General features: G+C 42.9%; 1 protein-coding gene across 1 annotated transcript; it reads right to left on the reverse strand.

Moving 5' to 3' along the window:
- Nucleotides 1-3653: 3653 nt before the first annotated feature.
- Nucleotides 3654-13368, reverse strand: ATP5F1A (ATP synthase F1 subunit alpha). Its single transcript, XM_060119023.1, has 12 exons — nt 13236-13368; nt 11647-11725; nt 10101-10270; nt 7628-7801; nt 7374-7540; nt 7020-7168; nt 6548-6699; nt 6215-6439; nt 5586-5693; nt 5333-5477; nt 3977-4127; nt 3654-3866 (listed from the first exon to the last, which is right to left on the reverse strand). Exons 1-12 carry the CDS (start codon nt 13293-13295, stop codon nt 3785-3787), a joined length of 1662 nt encoding a protein of 553 aa, XP_059975006.1. The 5' UTR covers nt 13296-13368; the 3' UTR covers nt 3654-3784.
- Between the last annotated feature and the right edge of the window lie 1442 nt (nt 13369-14810).

The raw sequence follows: 14810 nt of genomic DNA on the forward strand, positions 1-14810 counted from the left end.
GATAAAGAAGATGTGGTACACATATACAATGGAATATGACTCAGCCATAAAAAAGAATGAAATAAATGCCATTTTCAGCAACATGGATGCAACTAGAGATTATCATACTGAGTGAAATACGTCAGAAAAAGACAAATATCATATGATATCACTTATATGTGGAATCTAAATGACACAAATGAACCTATCTACGAAACAGAAACAGACTCACGGACATAGAGAACAGACTTGCGGTTGCCAAGGGGGAGGGGTTTGGGGGAGGGATGGAGTGGGAGGTTGGGGCTAGCAGATGTAAGCTGTTATATATGGAATGGATAAACAAGGTCCTACTGTGTAGCACAGGGAACTATATTCAATATCCTATGATAAACCATAATGGAAAAGAATATTTTAAAAAAGAATGTATATATACGTATAACTGAATCACTTTGCTGTACAGCAGAAATCAGCATTGAAAATCAACTATACCTCAAAAAAATTCCTCATAGTTGCATTACAGGTTAAATAATATAGACATTTTTAAGGTTTTGAAATAAAACTGTCAAATTGTTTTCCAGAAGCTAGGGAGGAAAAGGAGGCTTCCCCAGAAGGAAACAGGGCTCTTTTCCCTGAAATAGGATAAATGGATGGTGAGCGGCAAAAATAACAAATGCCCACTAAAATCACCAATTTTCCTTCACACTTTAAAAAAATCGGTCTGCATTCCTCTTCCTCCTCTCCACCAATTCCTCTTAGTTGTTCCTTCTTGAAACACTGCTTTCTTCTTGTCTCTGCTCTCCTCACAAAGCCACGTTTCCCTATCACAATTAAGTCCCAAATGCCCCAGTGTGGTCAAGACCCTCCCTACCCTGACCTTTCCCACTTCACTCCCCGGCTTCCTCCCCTCTCCTCACCCCAGGCCAGTCAGGCTTTTCTGCCATCCCAACTTTGCTCATCTTTTGCAGGCTACCTGGGTGCTACTCTTCTTTCTGCTCAAGTTCCATCTCAGCACCACTTCCCCACCTTCTCAAGCCCTCAGTGTCTTCTCACTTCTTGAATTTCTAGAAATTGTCACACAAACTAGCCCTTAATGAAGTATAATTTATATCCTTATGTTCTTCTCTAATTTCTGTTCCTGACAGCTTACCTCCCCAAGAACACTGAAAAGCACCTCAAGATAAGGATATTTTCTCAAGTACTCTCATGGATTAGACAATGATGGAGCCAGCCAGGGAATTCAATAAGCTCTGATCATCAACAGCAGAACCAATTTTTACTTCAGTTCCCATAGTCCAATCCCTCCCTTCCAGGAGACGGGAGCAAACCTGGCCAAGGAGGTAAAGCCAGGATCTGAGGACCAGGACCTGGCCACGCAGAGGCCATGGCACAAAAGCACCAGAGGGCAGGAGTAAGCTGGGTTATTAGGTCTGCCAAGCCAATGTCAAAAGCAGAGAGGATGGATGTCGTCACTTAGAAGCTGCGTAGACTGAGGAATGGAACAGAGGGTCAGAACAGGACAGGAATAGAATACAAAGGGAAAACTTCCAGGAGGAGGCTCCAGTGCCCAAGGGCTACTAGCTGCATGGATCAAAGCAAGGGTTAGGGTGAATACCATTGTTGGGGCCCAAGGCAGACCACCCACAAAATATGCCTCAGTGGCATAACTGATTTTGAGTTAAAGTTATTTAAATTGCAAATGCAAGAGGGACACTTGACCATCCCATCTCCCTGAAAGCAAGAAATAAATCTCCCATTTGGAAGGTGCCCTCCCAGTACTAGGTTGAAATACATCCTTATCACCAGAGATATGGAATTCAGGGCCAAGAAGCCTTTATAAACAAAACTTGTTACTGTAATTCTGTCATTTACTACCCCAAGCCCAAACTCTGTTTAGACTCACTTATTATGCACCCAAAGCCTAAGTTTCTTTGTCCTGACAATTCCTATCAAATTTATTCTTTGTCTAAAAAGTATAGGGGCTTCCCCTGGTGGTGCAGTGGTTAAGAATCCACCTGCCAATGCGGGGGACATGGGTTCAAGCCCTGGTCCAGGAAGATCCCACATGCCGTGGAGCAACTAAGCCCGTGTGCCACAAATACTGAGCCTGCGCTCTAGAGCCCGCAAGCCACAACTGCTGAGCCTGTGTGCCACAACTACTGAAGCCCTCATGCCTAGAGCCCGTGCTCCGCAACAGAAGCTACTACAAGAAGTCTGCGCACCACAACGAAGAGTAGCCCCCGCTCACCGCAGCTAGAGAAAGCCCGCGCGCAGTGACTAAGACCCAATGCAGCCAAGTATAAAAATAAATATATTTAAAAATAAATAAAAAGTATAAAAGTTGCCAGCTTTAGCCACTTCTTATATCCCATTTCTGAGACTTCCATGTGCACGAATTAAAATTTGTTACTTTTTCTCTTGTTAATCTGTCAGGTGTCAATTTTATTAGTACGCCAGTCAAAGAGGGAGAGGGGAAAATTCCCTCTCCTCAACACCTTTTAAGTTTGGAATTTTCATAAGTGAAAGTGAGTGAGGTAAGGAACTCAGAGGATCTGTTCCTGGTCAAAGTAGTTTAAAGGTGGAAAAACTTTGATATTCACTGTCACAAAAAACAACCTACTGCATGTGGGGCTTTCTCATCAAAAGCCACCATTTAAGAGTGAAAAGCAAGCTAAAGAATAGGAGATGAAATTTATAATACATTTATCCTACAAAGAACTCATATCCAGTATGTGTATATATATATATGTATATGTGTGTGTGTGTGTGTGTGTGTGTGTGTGTGTATATATATATATATATATATATATATAACACTTATAAAACTAAAACCAAAAAACCAGGACTGTTTCTAGGGCTGGGGCAGGAAATATACAATATAAGGTAAGCATGGAGCATTTTGCAGTACCAGAAAGCCCACACGTACACATACACAATTGAGGGCATTACAAAGGGGCACCGGAGCCAACTGAAAGAGGCCACAATGACCAAAGCTGGAACAATTTGAACAAGAGAAATGTAATACTGCATTATAACCCAAAGTATAAAATAATTAACCAGGAATTCATACTGATATAAATAGGTGACTGAATACATAAATAAAGGATATATAAATCTTCTGTGCATAATTCCAAATAATTTATGTTGATGCTCCACCTTCAAGGAGGTGAGCAAAACTTCCCATCCCTTCAGTGGAAGCTATGAGTAGTCACTTCCCCCCAAAGAATACAATATGGAAGGAGGTGGGGGGAGAGTAACCTTACAGTGGAGAAGCCTGATAAACAAAACCTCAGGCAGGTGATCAAGATTAACATGAACAGTCATAACTCACACTGACAGTATGTACCCTTGACATCAGTTCATAAGACTGGTAATTTACCTCTGTGGTCTTTCACCTAAAAACCTATAACCCTAGTCTAATCATGAGGAAAATATCAAAGTGAAAGACATTCGGGCTTCCCTGATGGCACAGTGGTTGAGAGTCCGCCTGCCAATGCAGGGGACACCGGTTCGTGCCCTGGTCCGGGAGGATCCCACATGCCATGGAGCGGCTGGGCCCGTGAGCCACGGCCGCTGAGCCTGCGCGTCCAGAGCCTGTGCTCCGCAACAGGAGAGGCCACAGCAGTGAGAGGCCCGCGTACCACAAAAAAGAAAAAAAAAGAATCTATAGAAAGACAGCAAGCAATATGGAACCTTTATTTTAATGTGATTACTGTACATCTGCAGTATTGGGATAATCCTTTTATAAATGGAACAAGAAGAAACAATGACAAAACCAAACTGGCATTTGATGTGAATCCATAGGAGTTTAAGCTTCAAACCCAGCCAAGAAGTTTGTTACAACCTCTTTCATCTTTGCATCTGACTCTTCTGAGATCTTTCCATCAACCCTATTTTGAAAAAAAAAGCTGATCAGTTCTGACCTGGATAAAAATTCAATGACTAGCTTAATTACAGAATTCAAAAGAATTTTAACAAAAGACATCAGTTGTGTTCATACCTGATTTTGCCCAACAGGGTTTGATGTTGGCTGATAACATGAGACAAGAAAGCATTCTCAAACTTTGTGATCTTGCTGGGCTCCAGCTTATCAAGATACCCCCTGACACCAGCGTAGATAACAGCCACTTGCTCTTCAATAGCCATGGGAGCTGAAAAGAAATAAGTGAGTTGCTCAACAAATAAATGCCATGTTTCCGAAGTCAGAGAAACTTACTTTTTCCACAAATTATTAACATGTCTCTATAGATCGCCTACTTTCACAAGTAGGAACTCCACATCAGTACTCCTTCCTGCCTCCCCGCCCTGAACCAGTTTTTTCCTCATAATGGTAGGCCTTGAAGTGTAACCTTTGAGCATATTCCATGAGCACTGTATATCATCCAGCAGCATTTATATTCTTTTGGGTATAAATAACTTGCTGAAATTTTATAGCAAAGTAGTACACACTAACATTCTTTTTTTTTTTTTTTCATTTTTTTTTTGGCCGCACCCGCGCAGCTTGCAGGACCTTAGTTCCCTGACCAGGGATCGAACCCAGGCCCTTGGCAGAGTTCTAACCACTAGACTGCCAGGGAATTCCCAACACTAACATTCTTTTAAATCTGCCAAATTCCACAATCATATAGCCAAGAGGGCGATGGTGGGGAGGAATGGAATCTACTATGTCTTAACTCCCAAAAGAAGGGTATTAGTACACCTTTCCTCACATTTACATTCAAATGATAAGGACTGTATTTTAATTAAGTAACACAGGTATCAATCACATTCAAAAGACAACATCGGGCTTCCCTGGTGGCGCAGTGGTTGAGAGTCGGCCTGCTGATGCAGGGGACACGGGTTTGTGCCCCGGTCCGGGAAGATCCTATATGCCGCAGAGCGGCTGGGGCCGTGAGCCATGGCCGCTGAGCCTGCGCGTCCAGAGCCTGCGCTCCGCAACGGGAGAGACCACAACAGTGAGAGGCCCACGTAACACACACACACACACACACAGACACACACAGACACACACACACACACACACATCTTTGATCAAAGATTAACAGCAGGGCCTCCCTGGTGGCGCGGTGGTTGGGAGTCCGCCTGCCGATGCGGGGGATACGGGTTCGTGCCCCGGTCTGGGGGGATCCCATGTGCCGCGGAGCGGCTGGGCCCGTGAGCCGTGGCCGCTGGGCCTGCGCGTCCGGAGCCTGTGCTCCGCGACGGGAGAGGCCACAGCAGTGAGAGGCCCGCATACCGCAAAAAAAAAAAAAAAAAAAAAAAAAGATTAACAGCACATATTCTTATAAGGAGCTATGTGATATTCCCAGGTCCTAACACACAGTAGGAACTTGACCAAATGGAAAGTACAACTCACAATACTGTCCTTGCTTCAGCAACTCAGTCAAACGCACACCACGGCTCAAGAGTTGCTGAGTGGCAGCATCGAGGTCAGAACCAAACTGGGCAAAAGCAGCAACCTCACGATACTGAGCCAATTCCAGTTTCATGGTACCTGCCACCTGAAATACAGAAATGGTTAATTCACACCAAACAAAAATACTTACCTCGATGACACAGACCACCATACACTTTGATTTTTAACCTAATGACAAAGTGATGCAAATTACCTGTTTCATGGCCCTGGTTTGGGCAGCAGATCCAACACGGGATACAGACAAACCAACGTTAATGGCAGGACGGATACCTTTGTAGAACAATTCTGTTTCCAAGAAAATCTAAATGTAAGGAAAATACTCACGCTTATTAGCAGGCCTAAAGAAATCAACTATTTTCAAAATTAAGTCATTGTAGCGAAAGCTGAAGCCAGGAAGAATACTAAATGTCTTCTTATGGTAAAGAGCTCCTCAAATCTTTCACAACCCAATCAACCTGCATATTCTATTGCTGAGATTAGGAAATGTGAGTGAGATGAGAAAAGAACAGGTATCATATTTATATTGAAACTTATACAAGTGAAGTGGTGTGATCTCTCCAGGATTTGCTTCAAAATTATACAGGGAAGAGAATAGTGGGTAAAAAGAAAGAAAGAATGAAGTACACTATACCACGAATTGATAAATGGGTGGGATATGTGGGGTTTCATTATACTATTCTCTTTACGTTTGAGATTTTCCATAATGAAAAGTAAAAAGCATTTGACAAATTAACAAATTTAACAAATTCAAAACTACTAATCTCAACCAATGCCTTCAAATCATCCGAAGCTTTCACACTTATTTAATCATAAAATCAATACCTGTCCATCAGTGATGGAAATGACATTCGTTGGAATGTAAGCAGACACATCACCAGCTTGTGTTTCTATGACTGGTAAAGCAGTCAGGGAGCCACCACCAAAAGCATCATTCATTTTGGCTGCTCTCTCTAGCAGACGGGAGTGTAGGTAGAACACATCACCAGGATAGGCCTCACGACCAGGGGGTCGGCGGAGCAGCAGAGACATCTGACGATAAGCAACAGCCTATGGTATAGAAAAGGGTTGTGAAGTTCACCTATTAGACAGAAGCTACAATTGTCAACTACCACTGGGGCACCAACATACAGAGTCTAAAAATACATTTCATTTGACCTGTTTGGATAAGTCGTCATAAATGATCAAAGCATGCTTGCCATTATCCCTAAAATATTCTCCCATAGAACATCCAGAATAAGGAGCCAGGTACTGAAGTGGGGCAGCATCCGAAGCAGTAGCTGAAACCACAATGGTGTACTTCATGGCATCTGAGAAGAAAATAAATTTTAAGTTTTATATGGTTATCAATATTGTGATTTTAGAGACGAGAATAAAAATTATCTAAGTGCTTTACTACTGTGATTTACTATTAAAATTATCCAAATAGCTTCTACTTTAAAGAAACTGACAGAACCTTAAAAGTTAGCTGCTGTTTTATACTAGGTTTTTACTTATTACTTTTGTATTGATTTATATTAGAAACTTCAGCTCATTAGGGAGTAATTAAAATCAGCCTACATTAAGCATAAGCTATCCTAAGATTAGCAGCATCCAAGATAACAGCAATGACACTACAGTTCCTTAATACCTGCATCTGTAAGTCTCTTCACCAACTGGGCAACAGTGGATCTCTTTTGACCAATAGCAACGTAGATACAGTATAGCTTCTTCTTTTCATCAGTTCCATCATTGAATCGTTTCTGGTTAATAATTGTGTCAATAGCAATTGACGTTTTGCTTTAAAAAGAGAAAATAAACATAAATCTTACTAAATACTTCAAAGGATCCCCCAACTTAAATTTCACTCCTCTTCCTCTTCCTCCTCATATCACATTCTACTCTCTCCTGGATATCTAAAGTATTTACCATTCCAAGCCTAAAACTAATCTTTCCACAGAGCAAATTTTAGTTAGAACTTTTCAACAAACTATCAAGTCTTTACCCAGTCTGTCGGTCACCAATAATCAGCTCACGTTGACCACGACCAATCGGCACCAAGCTGTCCACAGCCTTAATGCCAGTCTGCATTGGTTCCCGCACAGATATTCGAGGAATGATCCCAGGGGCTTTCAGACCAACTCGCCTTCGGGTCTTGGAACCAATTGGACCCTGTTAAACGATAAAAAGAAACCCCAGAACAATCAGTTTGGCTCTCTGTTAGAAGCTACAACCACATCTAATAAGTGTTAAACCTACCTTTCCATCAATGGCATTACCAAGAGCATCTACTACACGCCCCAACAGCACCTCGCCGACTGGAACATCCACAATAGCCCCAGTTCTCTTCACAATATCTCCTTCCTTAATTAGTTTATCATTTCCAAACACGACAACACCAACATTGTCAGGTTCCAAGTTCAGAGACATACCCTACACAAAAGACACAATTGAATATCCATGAAGCTTGAGTGGCACTTCTTCCCATATATCTACACTACATATGAAAATAGAGGGAAAAAGTAATATTGACTTTTCAGGTCTGGTTTACTCGTATCTTTCCAATGAACAATCGTCCTTAGTTAAGACTTCTAAAACAGCAACATGTTCCCTTGAATAATCATAGGTTAGAATTATAAGCCTAAGAAGCACCTTATCACATCCTCTAAGAACTAAAAGAAGCAAAGAAATTGAACAGTTTAAGCTTTTTCTACTGCATTTCCTTTGACTATGGTTTTTGAACTGGGTGCCAGTATGAAATAAAGCTATCAAGGTCAACTGGGAATTTTTTTTTTTTTTTTTTTTTTTTTTTTGCGGTACGCGGGCCTCTCACTTTTGTGGCCTCTCCCGTTGCAGAGCACAGGCTCTGGACGCGCAGGCTCAGCGGCCATGGCTCACGGGCCCAGCCGCTCCGCGGCATGTGGGATCTTCCCGGACCGGGGCACGAACCCGTGTCCCCTGCATCGGCAGGCGGACTCCCAACCACTGCGCCCACAGGGAAGCCCTCAACTGGGAATTTTAAGACATGCTTGATTCACATCTGTGAGAACTCCATGAACAATTTTAAAAAACTATCTAGTCAGAACCTGTACCCAACAGGTTACTAAAAAGTTAAATTAAAAGCTACTTAATCGGGCTTCCCTGGTGGCGCAGTGGTTGGGAGTCCGCCTGCCGATGCAGGGGACACGGGTTCATGCCCCGGTCCGGGAAGATCCCACATGCCGCGGAGCGGCTGGGCCCGTGAGCCATGGCCGCTGAGCCTGCGCGTCCGGAGCCTGTGCTCCGCAACGGGAGAGGCCACAACAGTGAGAGGCCCGCGTACCGCAAAAAAAAAAAAAAAAAAAAAAAAAAAGCTACTTAATCAAGAACAAATCTATATAATATGACAGTGCTGGGTCACCCCTCATCAATACAATCATATTTCAAAATGGTAAGACTTTAGGTCCCTAAATCATAACCAAAGCAAAAAGGCTAGTCCAGGAACTGACTCTGGTCAATAAATGAAGCTCTGGAGAATTACTTACAGTAAATACAGAGGAATATCATGGAATATCAACGCATGTACAAAATCTTTAGTCTGAATATCTGATATTCAACAGAGTAGTCACTAATCACATGTGGCTATTTAAAATTTAAATTAATAATTGCCCTGTTGGGACTTCCCTGGTGGCACAGTGGTTAGGAATCCGCCTGCCAGTACAGGGGACACGGGTTTGAGACCTGGTCTGGGAAGATCCCACATGCTGCGGAGCAACTAAGCCTGTGTGCCATAACTACTGAGCTTGCGAGCCACAACTACTAGGCCCACGCAGCTAGAGTCTGTACTCTGCAACAAGAGAAGCCACTGCAATAAGAAGCCAGTGCACTGCAATGAAGAGTAGCTCCTGCTCACCACAACTAGAGAAAGCCCATGTGATGTGCAGCAACGAAGACCCAACACAGCCCACCCCCCCCAAAAAAAAGCTAAAAGGAAATTCAGTTCATCTATTTCAGCCTAACCTCTCAAAGAGATATATACACTATAAATGAGAAGTTAAATTTTTAGCCAAGGTCTGAGAGCTACTGATAAAACTTTCGGCTCCATAATTAGTCTTCCACACCAACAGGCTCTTTTTCCACACAGGACACTAGCAAGAAGACCAAGATCTTTCCCCCTGTGTGATTAGTGGATAATTCTACTGCTCCTGGTCCACCTGGATATCATGCTCTGCTTTCATCAGAGAACCCATGACTCCTACAACTTTTCTCACCCTACTGCCCAACTAAGCTCAATCTAATAGAAAAAAGTAGACTTGTATTATTAGAGAGCTTCTGATAGCTACATCACTAGCTCACTTCTCAACAATAGATCCACTCTTACTAGAAATACGAAGTCAGTGGCTTTCAACTTTCCAATGGAAATGAATTTAATTAAAGTTATCAAATGCTTTCGTATAGGATGATCTTAACAGCTACAACCAGACTTTAACTTCTCAAAATCTGGGTGAAGATTTACTCAGTTTTATATTTCAATGCTAATGGTTACAACTTATGTGTAAATCAGTCCCTAGGGTAAAAAGTTTGATTAACAAAAAATTTATTTTTTTCACAATCTATAATAATGACAAACAAACAGGGAAGCAGATTCAGATTCAAAGTTAAAAAAAAAAATCTGACACAATCTCTGAATTACTAAATGAATAACTGAGGAGACACCAATGCTAAAACATCAAAATCTTATTTTATAATTCACCTTTAAACCTGAAGAAAACTCTACCATTTCTTCTGCTTGAACATTTCTCAGCCCGTGTACACGGGCAATACCATCACCAATACTTAAAACACGCCCAGTCTCTTCAAGGTCAACAGAGGTATCAGCTCCAAGAATACGCTCTTCAAGAATAGAGGACACCTCAGCAGTGCCTATTAAGAGAGGACAATTCCATTACAAAAACAGCCTGGTCCAAGGACCTTTGCGAAACTCATTTCCCTAACAATATATAAACTAGAGTTGTGATCATAATCATCAAATTGCATTCTAAAACATAATGTCCAACATTTTATTCAAAAAAGCTTGATACCTACCACTATGAAAATGAATCCAAGTGACTGAGAGAAAACTTCAGGAGACAAAATTCTTTGGTTTAATCTCTAGGAAATCTGTATTTATGTTAAAACTTGAATATAACTCAGACTAAACTCTGTAAAAAGCATATTTTTAAAATGCAGTGTATTTTAAAAAGCAACTCTTTGGGTCTTCCCTGGTGGCGCAGCGGTTGAGAGTCCGCCTGCCGACTCAGGGGACACGGGTTCATGCCCCGGTCCGGGAAGATCCCACATGCCGCGGAGCAGCTGGGCCCGTGAGTCATGGCCACTGAGCCTGCGCTCCGCAACGGGAGAGGCCACAGTAGTGAGAGGCCCGCGTACCGCAAAAAAAAAAAAAAGCAACTATTTGGGAATTCTCTGGCGATCCAGTGGTTAGGACTCTGTGCTTTCACTGCTGAAGGCGCAGGCTCAATCCCTGGTCTTGACTCAAGTTCCCGCAAGCCTTGCAGCCAGAAAAAAGGCAACTGTTTAACAAAGTGTAAGTACAGGTGGCCCCCTCTTTTCCGAAGTTCCATTTATGTCATTTCACTTTTACAAAAAAGGGTAATCGCTTCTTTCCTTAGCCATTTCAGCTAAGGAAAGGTTTCATTAGAATGTTCCACTTTCAAATAGTGGGGAAAAGCTGTAACTTTTCCTTTAAAAGGACGCAGGTACTATTCTTCATCTCAGCATATGGGAAATACCTAACTTTATTTCAGAAGCCCTAATGCACAACTCAAAAGAAATTCCCCAACCTACAGCATCTTCCTAAGCTTACCTCCTCACTTCTCTATTGCATTTACAATGTGCAAATTCAGACTGCCAGGTATAGGTTACTAATTATTGTCTTTGAAAAACATAGAGGTAAAAATTACCTGTTTTTCAGTGTTTTTTAGGAGAGGAAAAGATTCATAGATCAGAAACGGTGCCCACCACCTGATATATACTTTGTTTCCACCAAAGGGGCATTCATTATGAGAACTAACATCAAAAGAAAAATACATAATTATAGTTCATTTCACTAGAACAAGAGAACCTACTAAGGGCTAAATGGCTCATTACGGGTTAAGAGATTCCATAGTAACTAAAATTGAAAGAAAAAACTAATGGAAAAAACCCAAAACATCCACAGTAGGTATGTGACCTACGTAACTTCATTTTTCATTTAATAGCAAGGTAGTAAGTGTGGTGTAGACACAGAATTAACAACTTACCAGTCTTCTGAAGACGAGAGTTAGAGGCATGGAAGTTCCTTACAGCAATGAAGGATGACCCCAAAGCATTTTTGGAGACCTAGTGCAAGGATTTTTTTTAAAAATCTGGTTTAAAAAAAAGCCTTTATAAAACTAGCAAGCTTAAACAAACGCAGGCTTGGCTTGATCAAATTATCAGCGTAAATATTAACCACTTGAGAAAGCACTTTTGATCTATGTGAAAATTTATTATGCAGCTCCTGGTACCCGATAAATATGCTAAAAAAGGCATAGCATATTTTAAAAAGCAACAGCTAACAAAATATCTTTCTTTTTAAAGGCATCAGATAATATTATTTTGACTTTAGACATATTTCAATTGAGTTGTGGAAATTCTCAATTTGATAAACTGCTTCCTAAAAGGGGCAAATCTCAATAGATTTTCTATTTTAATCTTAAAAATAAAAAGTCTGTAAATGTTAGAGCTTGATTAGAAACTAAGAGATATGGCACATGCACTTAAAAAAAAAATGCCTTCAACAAAGCTTGCAGTAATCTGGACCCCTCCTCCTTCAAGTTGTAACACTGTGGTTGGTCAATGTCAATTCTGAAGACACTCCCTTCTATAGGACCTGGATGAAAATCATTAAAAATGCTTTTTTTTTTTTTTTTTTGCTAACAGAAATCCAAAACGCTACCAAAGGTTGTTAGGGTAGTAAAATGACCAATATATTTATTTCACCTCCCAAACTGAGATTACTCTTAAGATGAAAGAACAAGTAAAAGTGTTTACACAGGACCTAAAGGTTATGTCCTTAACTCCAAATGGTATTAGTAATGAAGGGCACTGACCTCCACAGGTCTTTTCCAACCTATGTTCTATTTTATTTTACTTGATTTCTCAAACACTAACGATTCCTCAAGGACGAAATCTTAAAACACGTCAAAGCATCACAAAGAAAAATCTGCCAGACTGGGACAATTTAGAAGCCAGCTCCTCTGGTGTCAAGGTATCGGCCGCAGTGAAATGCATATTTGCACCTGTACGGTGTTTTCATGATCGTTTCACTATTCAGCACTAAGAGACCGCCTACTGAAGCATTCAGAAAGCCACCTTCATTTATTGATTTCCTCTGAACCGACCTCGGGGAAGAGGTGGAAGGCTGGGGCCTGCTGACCTTCAATACAATGTCAGGCTCCCCACGCTCGCTTCAACCAGGCCTGACAACAATGCTCTGACCTTCAGCGAGGAAGTCCCGGAGAAGCAGCGGGACCGAACCTCGCCGTTTCGCAGCAGGCCTCGGAAAACTAGCGCCCCAGTCCTGACCTTCACTCAAGGCCTCTCTCAGACAAAGACTGGAATCCTCCGGAGGTGCCATCTCTGGACAACACGAATGTCACTGTCTCCCCTGCAGCGCTCTGCACCCTCCCGCACGGGGCGACCAAAGGGCCCTTCCGCCGCCAGCCCAGGACAGCCCGAGTGGCCAGCGGAGCAAGATGGCGCCGCCTACCACAGCCCCTCACCCTCCGCGCAGAAAGAGCGGCCGAGCCCATGCATCACCACCTACTGCCGCCGAGCCCCCTCCCTGCCGCCGGCACCCCGCGCTCACCAGCCCGGCCCGCCGAGGGAGGGCGCGGGCCACGGCCGCGGCGACGCGCACGGATAGCATCTTCGCTGTTCTTCCTCAGGTGCTTCCTCTGCAGCCGCAGCCTCTGGACTGACTGGGACAAAATGGCCGAGCTGCGAGGAAGGTCAAGGCGCCGGCACACGTGACCCGGAAGTACCGCCCCTCCCCCGGACGCGAATCTGCCGGTAATTACTTTTTTTAAGTATCGTTTTTAGATTTGAACCTCCAAATGACTAATTAGACCTTTGCCAGCTTCGGCCCAGGCATTGGTTACCCATTTACTTTTATCTTTCGCGTCGACCTTATGGTTGCCCTGGGCGACCACATGGGTAGCGGAACCGGCCAAGAAGCAGTTACCAGACCGCATCCCGGCAGGGAAATGATGCTGGTGTCACCCCGTCCTGGGGCGCGGCTAGCTTGACCGTCACGGGGGTTGATTGTGGCGGGTCCGAAGCTACAGCTATTAAACCTTGGTGATGTAGGTGCAGTAAACAGTTATTTCAACTGGGCGGTTTGGCAGCAGAGCGTTTCCGGCTGGGAGAATTAACGCGGATTAATCCGCAGATCGCTGGCTAACACTCCAGACCCTCTGAGTCAAAAATTGGGGGCAATCTGAATCTTTGAAAAGCATCCACACCATTCTAGATGATCTGATAAGCACTCAAATTTGAGAATCGCAGTTCTTTTAGATTCGATCTAAAAGAATCCTGTTTGTGAATTAGAGCAAATTGTTTAAAAAGTATAACGAGCATGGGGACCTCCCTGGTGGCTCAGTGGTTAAGAATCTACCTGCCAATGCAGGAGATATGGATTCCAGCCCTGGTCTGAGAAGATCCCACATGCCACGGAACAACTAAGCCCCTGCACCATAACTACCGATCCTGTGCTGTAGAGCCCACGAGCCACAACTACTGAGCCGGCGTGCTGCAAATACTGAAGCCCACGTGCCTAGAGCCCGTGTTCCGCAACAAGAGAAACTACTGCAGTGAGAAACCCGCGCATGACAATAAAGAGTAGCCCCCACTCACCTCAACCAAAGAAAGCCCGCCTGCAGCAACGATGATCCAACGCAGCCAAAAATTAATTAATTAATATAAATAAATAAATTAATTAAAGGAAACATTTTTTTAAAAAAGTATAACAAGCACAAATTCGAATAGAGTGGTTGCCAATCCTGAGAAGAATGGTCCAGAATCAAAAGTCTCATTCGAGAGTGGGCTAGGGCTCAATTTTTCCTCTACAAGCAACTAGTTTCATGACAGAAGGGAGTTTACTTTTTCATTTGAAGTAAAATGGAAATGATGAAAATAACTTTCTATACCAACCCAATGAAATCAGGGCGGGACTTTTGTTCCTCCTACCGATTTTTTGGTGATATTGAGATTTTTGTGATATGTAGAGAATTTGGCGGGGGTGGGGGGATGTTGGGTATTTTGTGATAGTGGAGACTATTAACGTTGCCTTCACTTGCGGCTGTACTGAGAAGGACCTTTCAACTTCATCCACCAAATCCTGGTTTACACAAAACCTTAATTTGGGTGGGGCATATGAGTATGG

This window comes from Mesoplodon densirostris, chromosome 15, assembly GCF_025265405.1.
Source record: "Mesoplodon densirostris isolate mMesDen1 chromosome 15, mMesDen1 primary haplotype, whole genome shotgun sequence".
Lineage (NCBI taxonomy): Eukaryota > Metazoa > Chordata > Mammalia > Artiodactyla > Ziphiidae > Mesoplodon > Mesoplodon densirostris.

Bases quoted from the DNA above. Each gene is read 5' to 3' on its own strand.
- ATP5F1A (XM_060119023.1), bottom strand. From the start codon at position 13,295: ATGCTATCCGTGCGCGTCGCCGCGGCCGTGGCCCGCGCCCTCCCTCGG. The intron at 7,802-10,100 runs GTGAATTATAAA...TCTTTTGTGTAG, and splicing joins AGTTTTCTTCAGGTTTAAAG to GGTATGTCTCTGAACTTGGA. The intron at 7,541-7,627 runs GTAGGTTTAACA...ATCGTTTAACAG, and splicing joins GTAATGCCATTGATGGAAAG to GGTCCAATTGGTTCCAAGAC.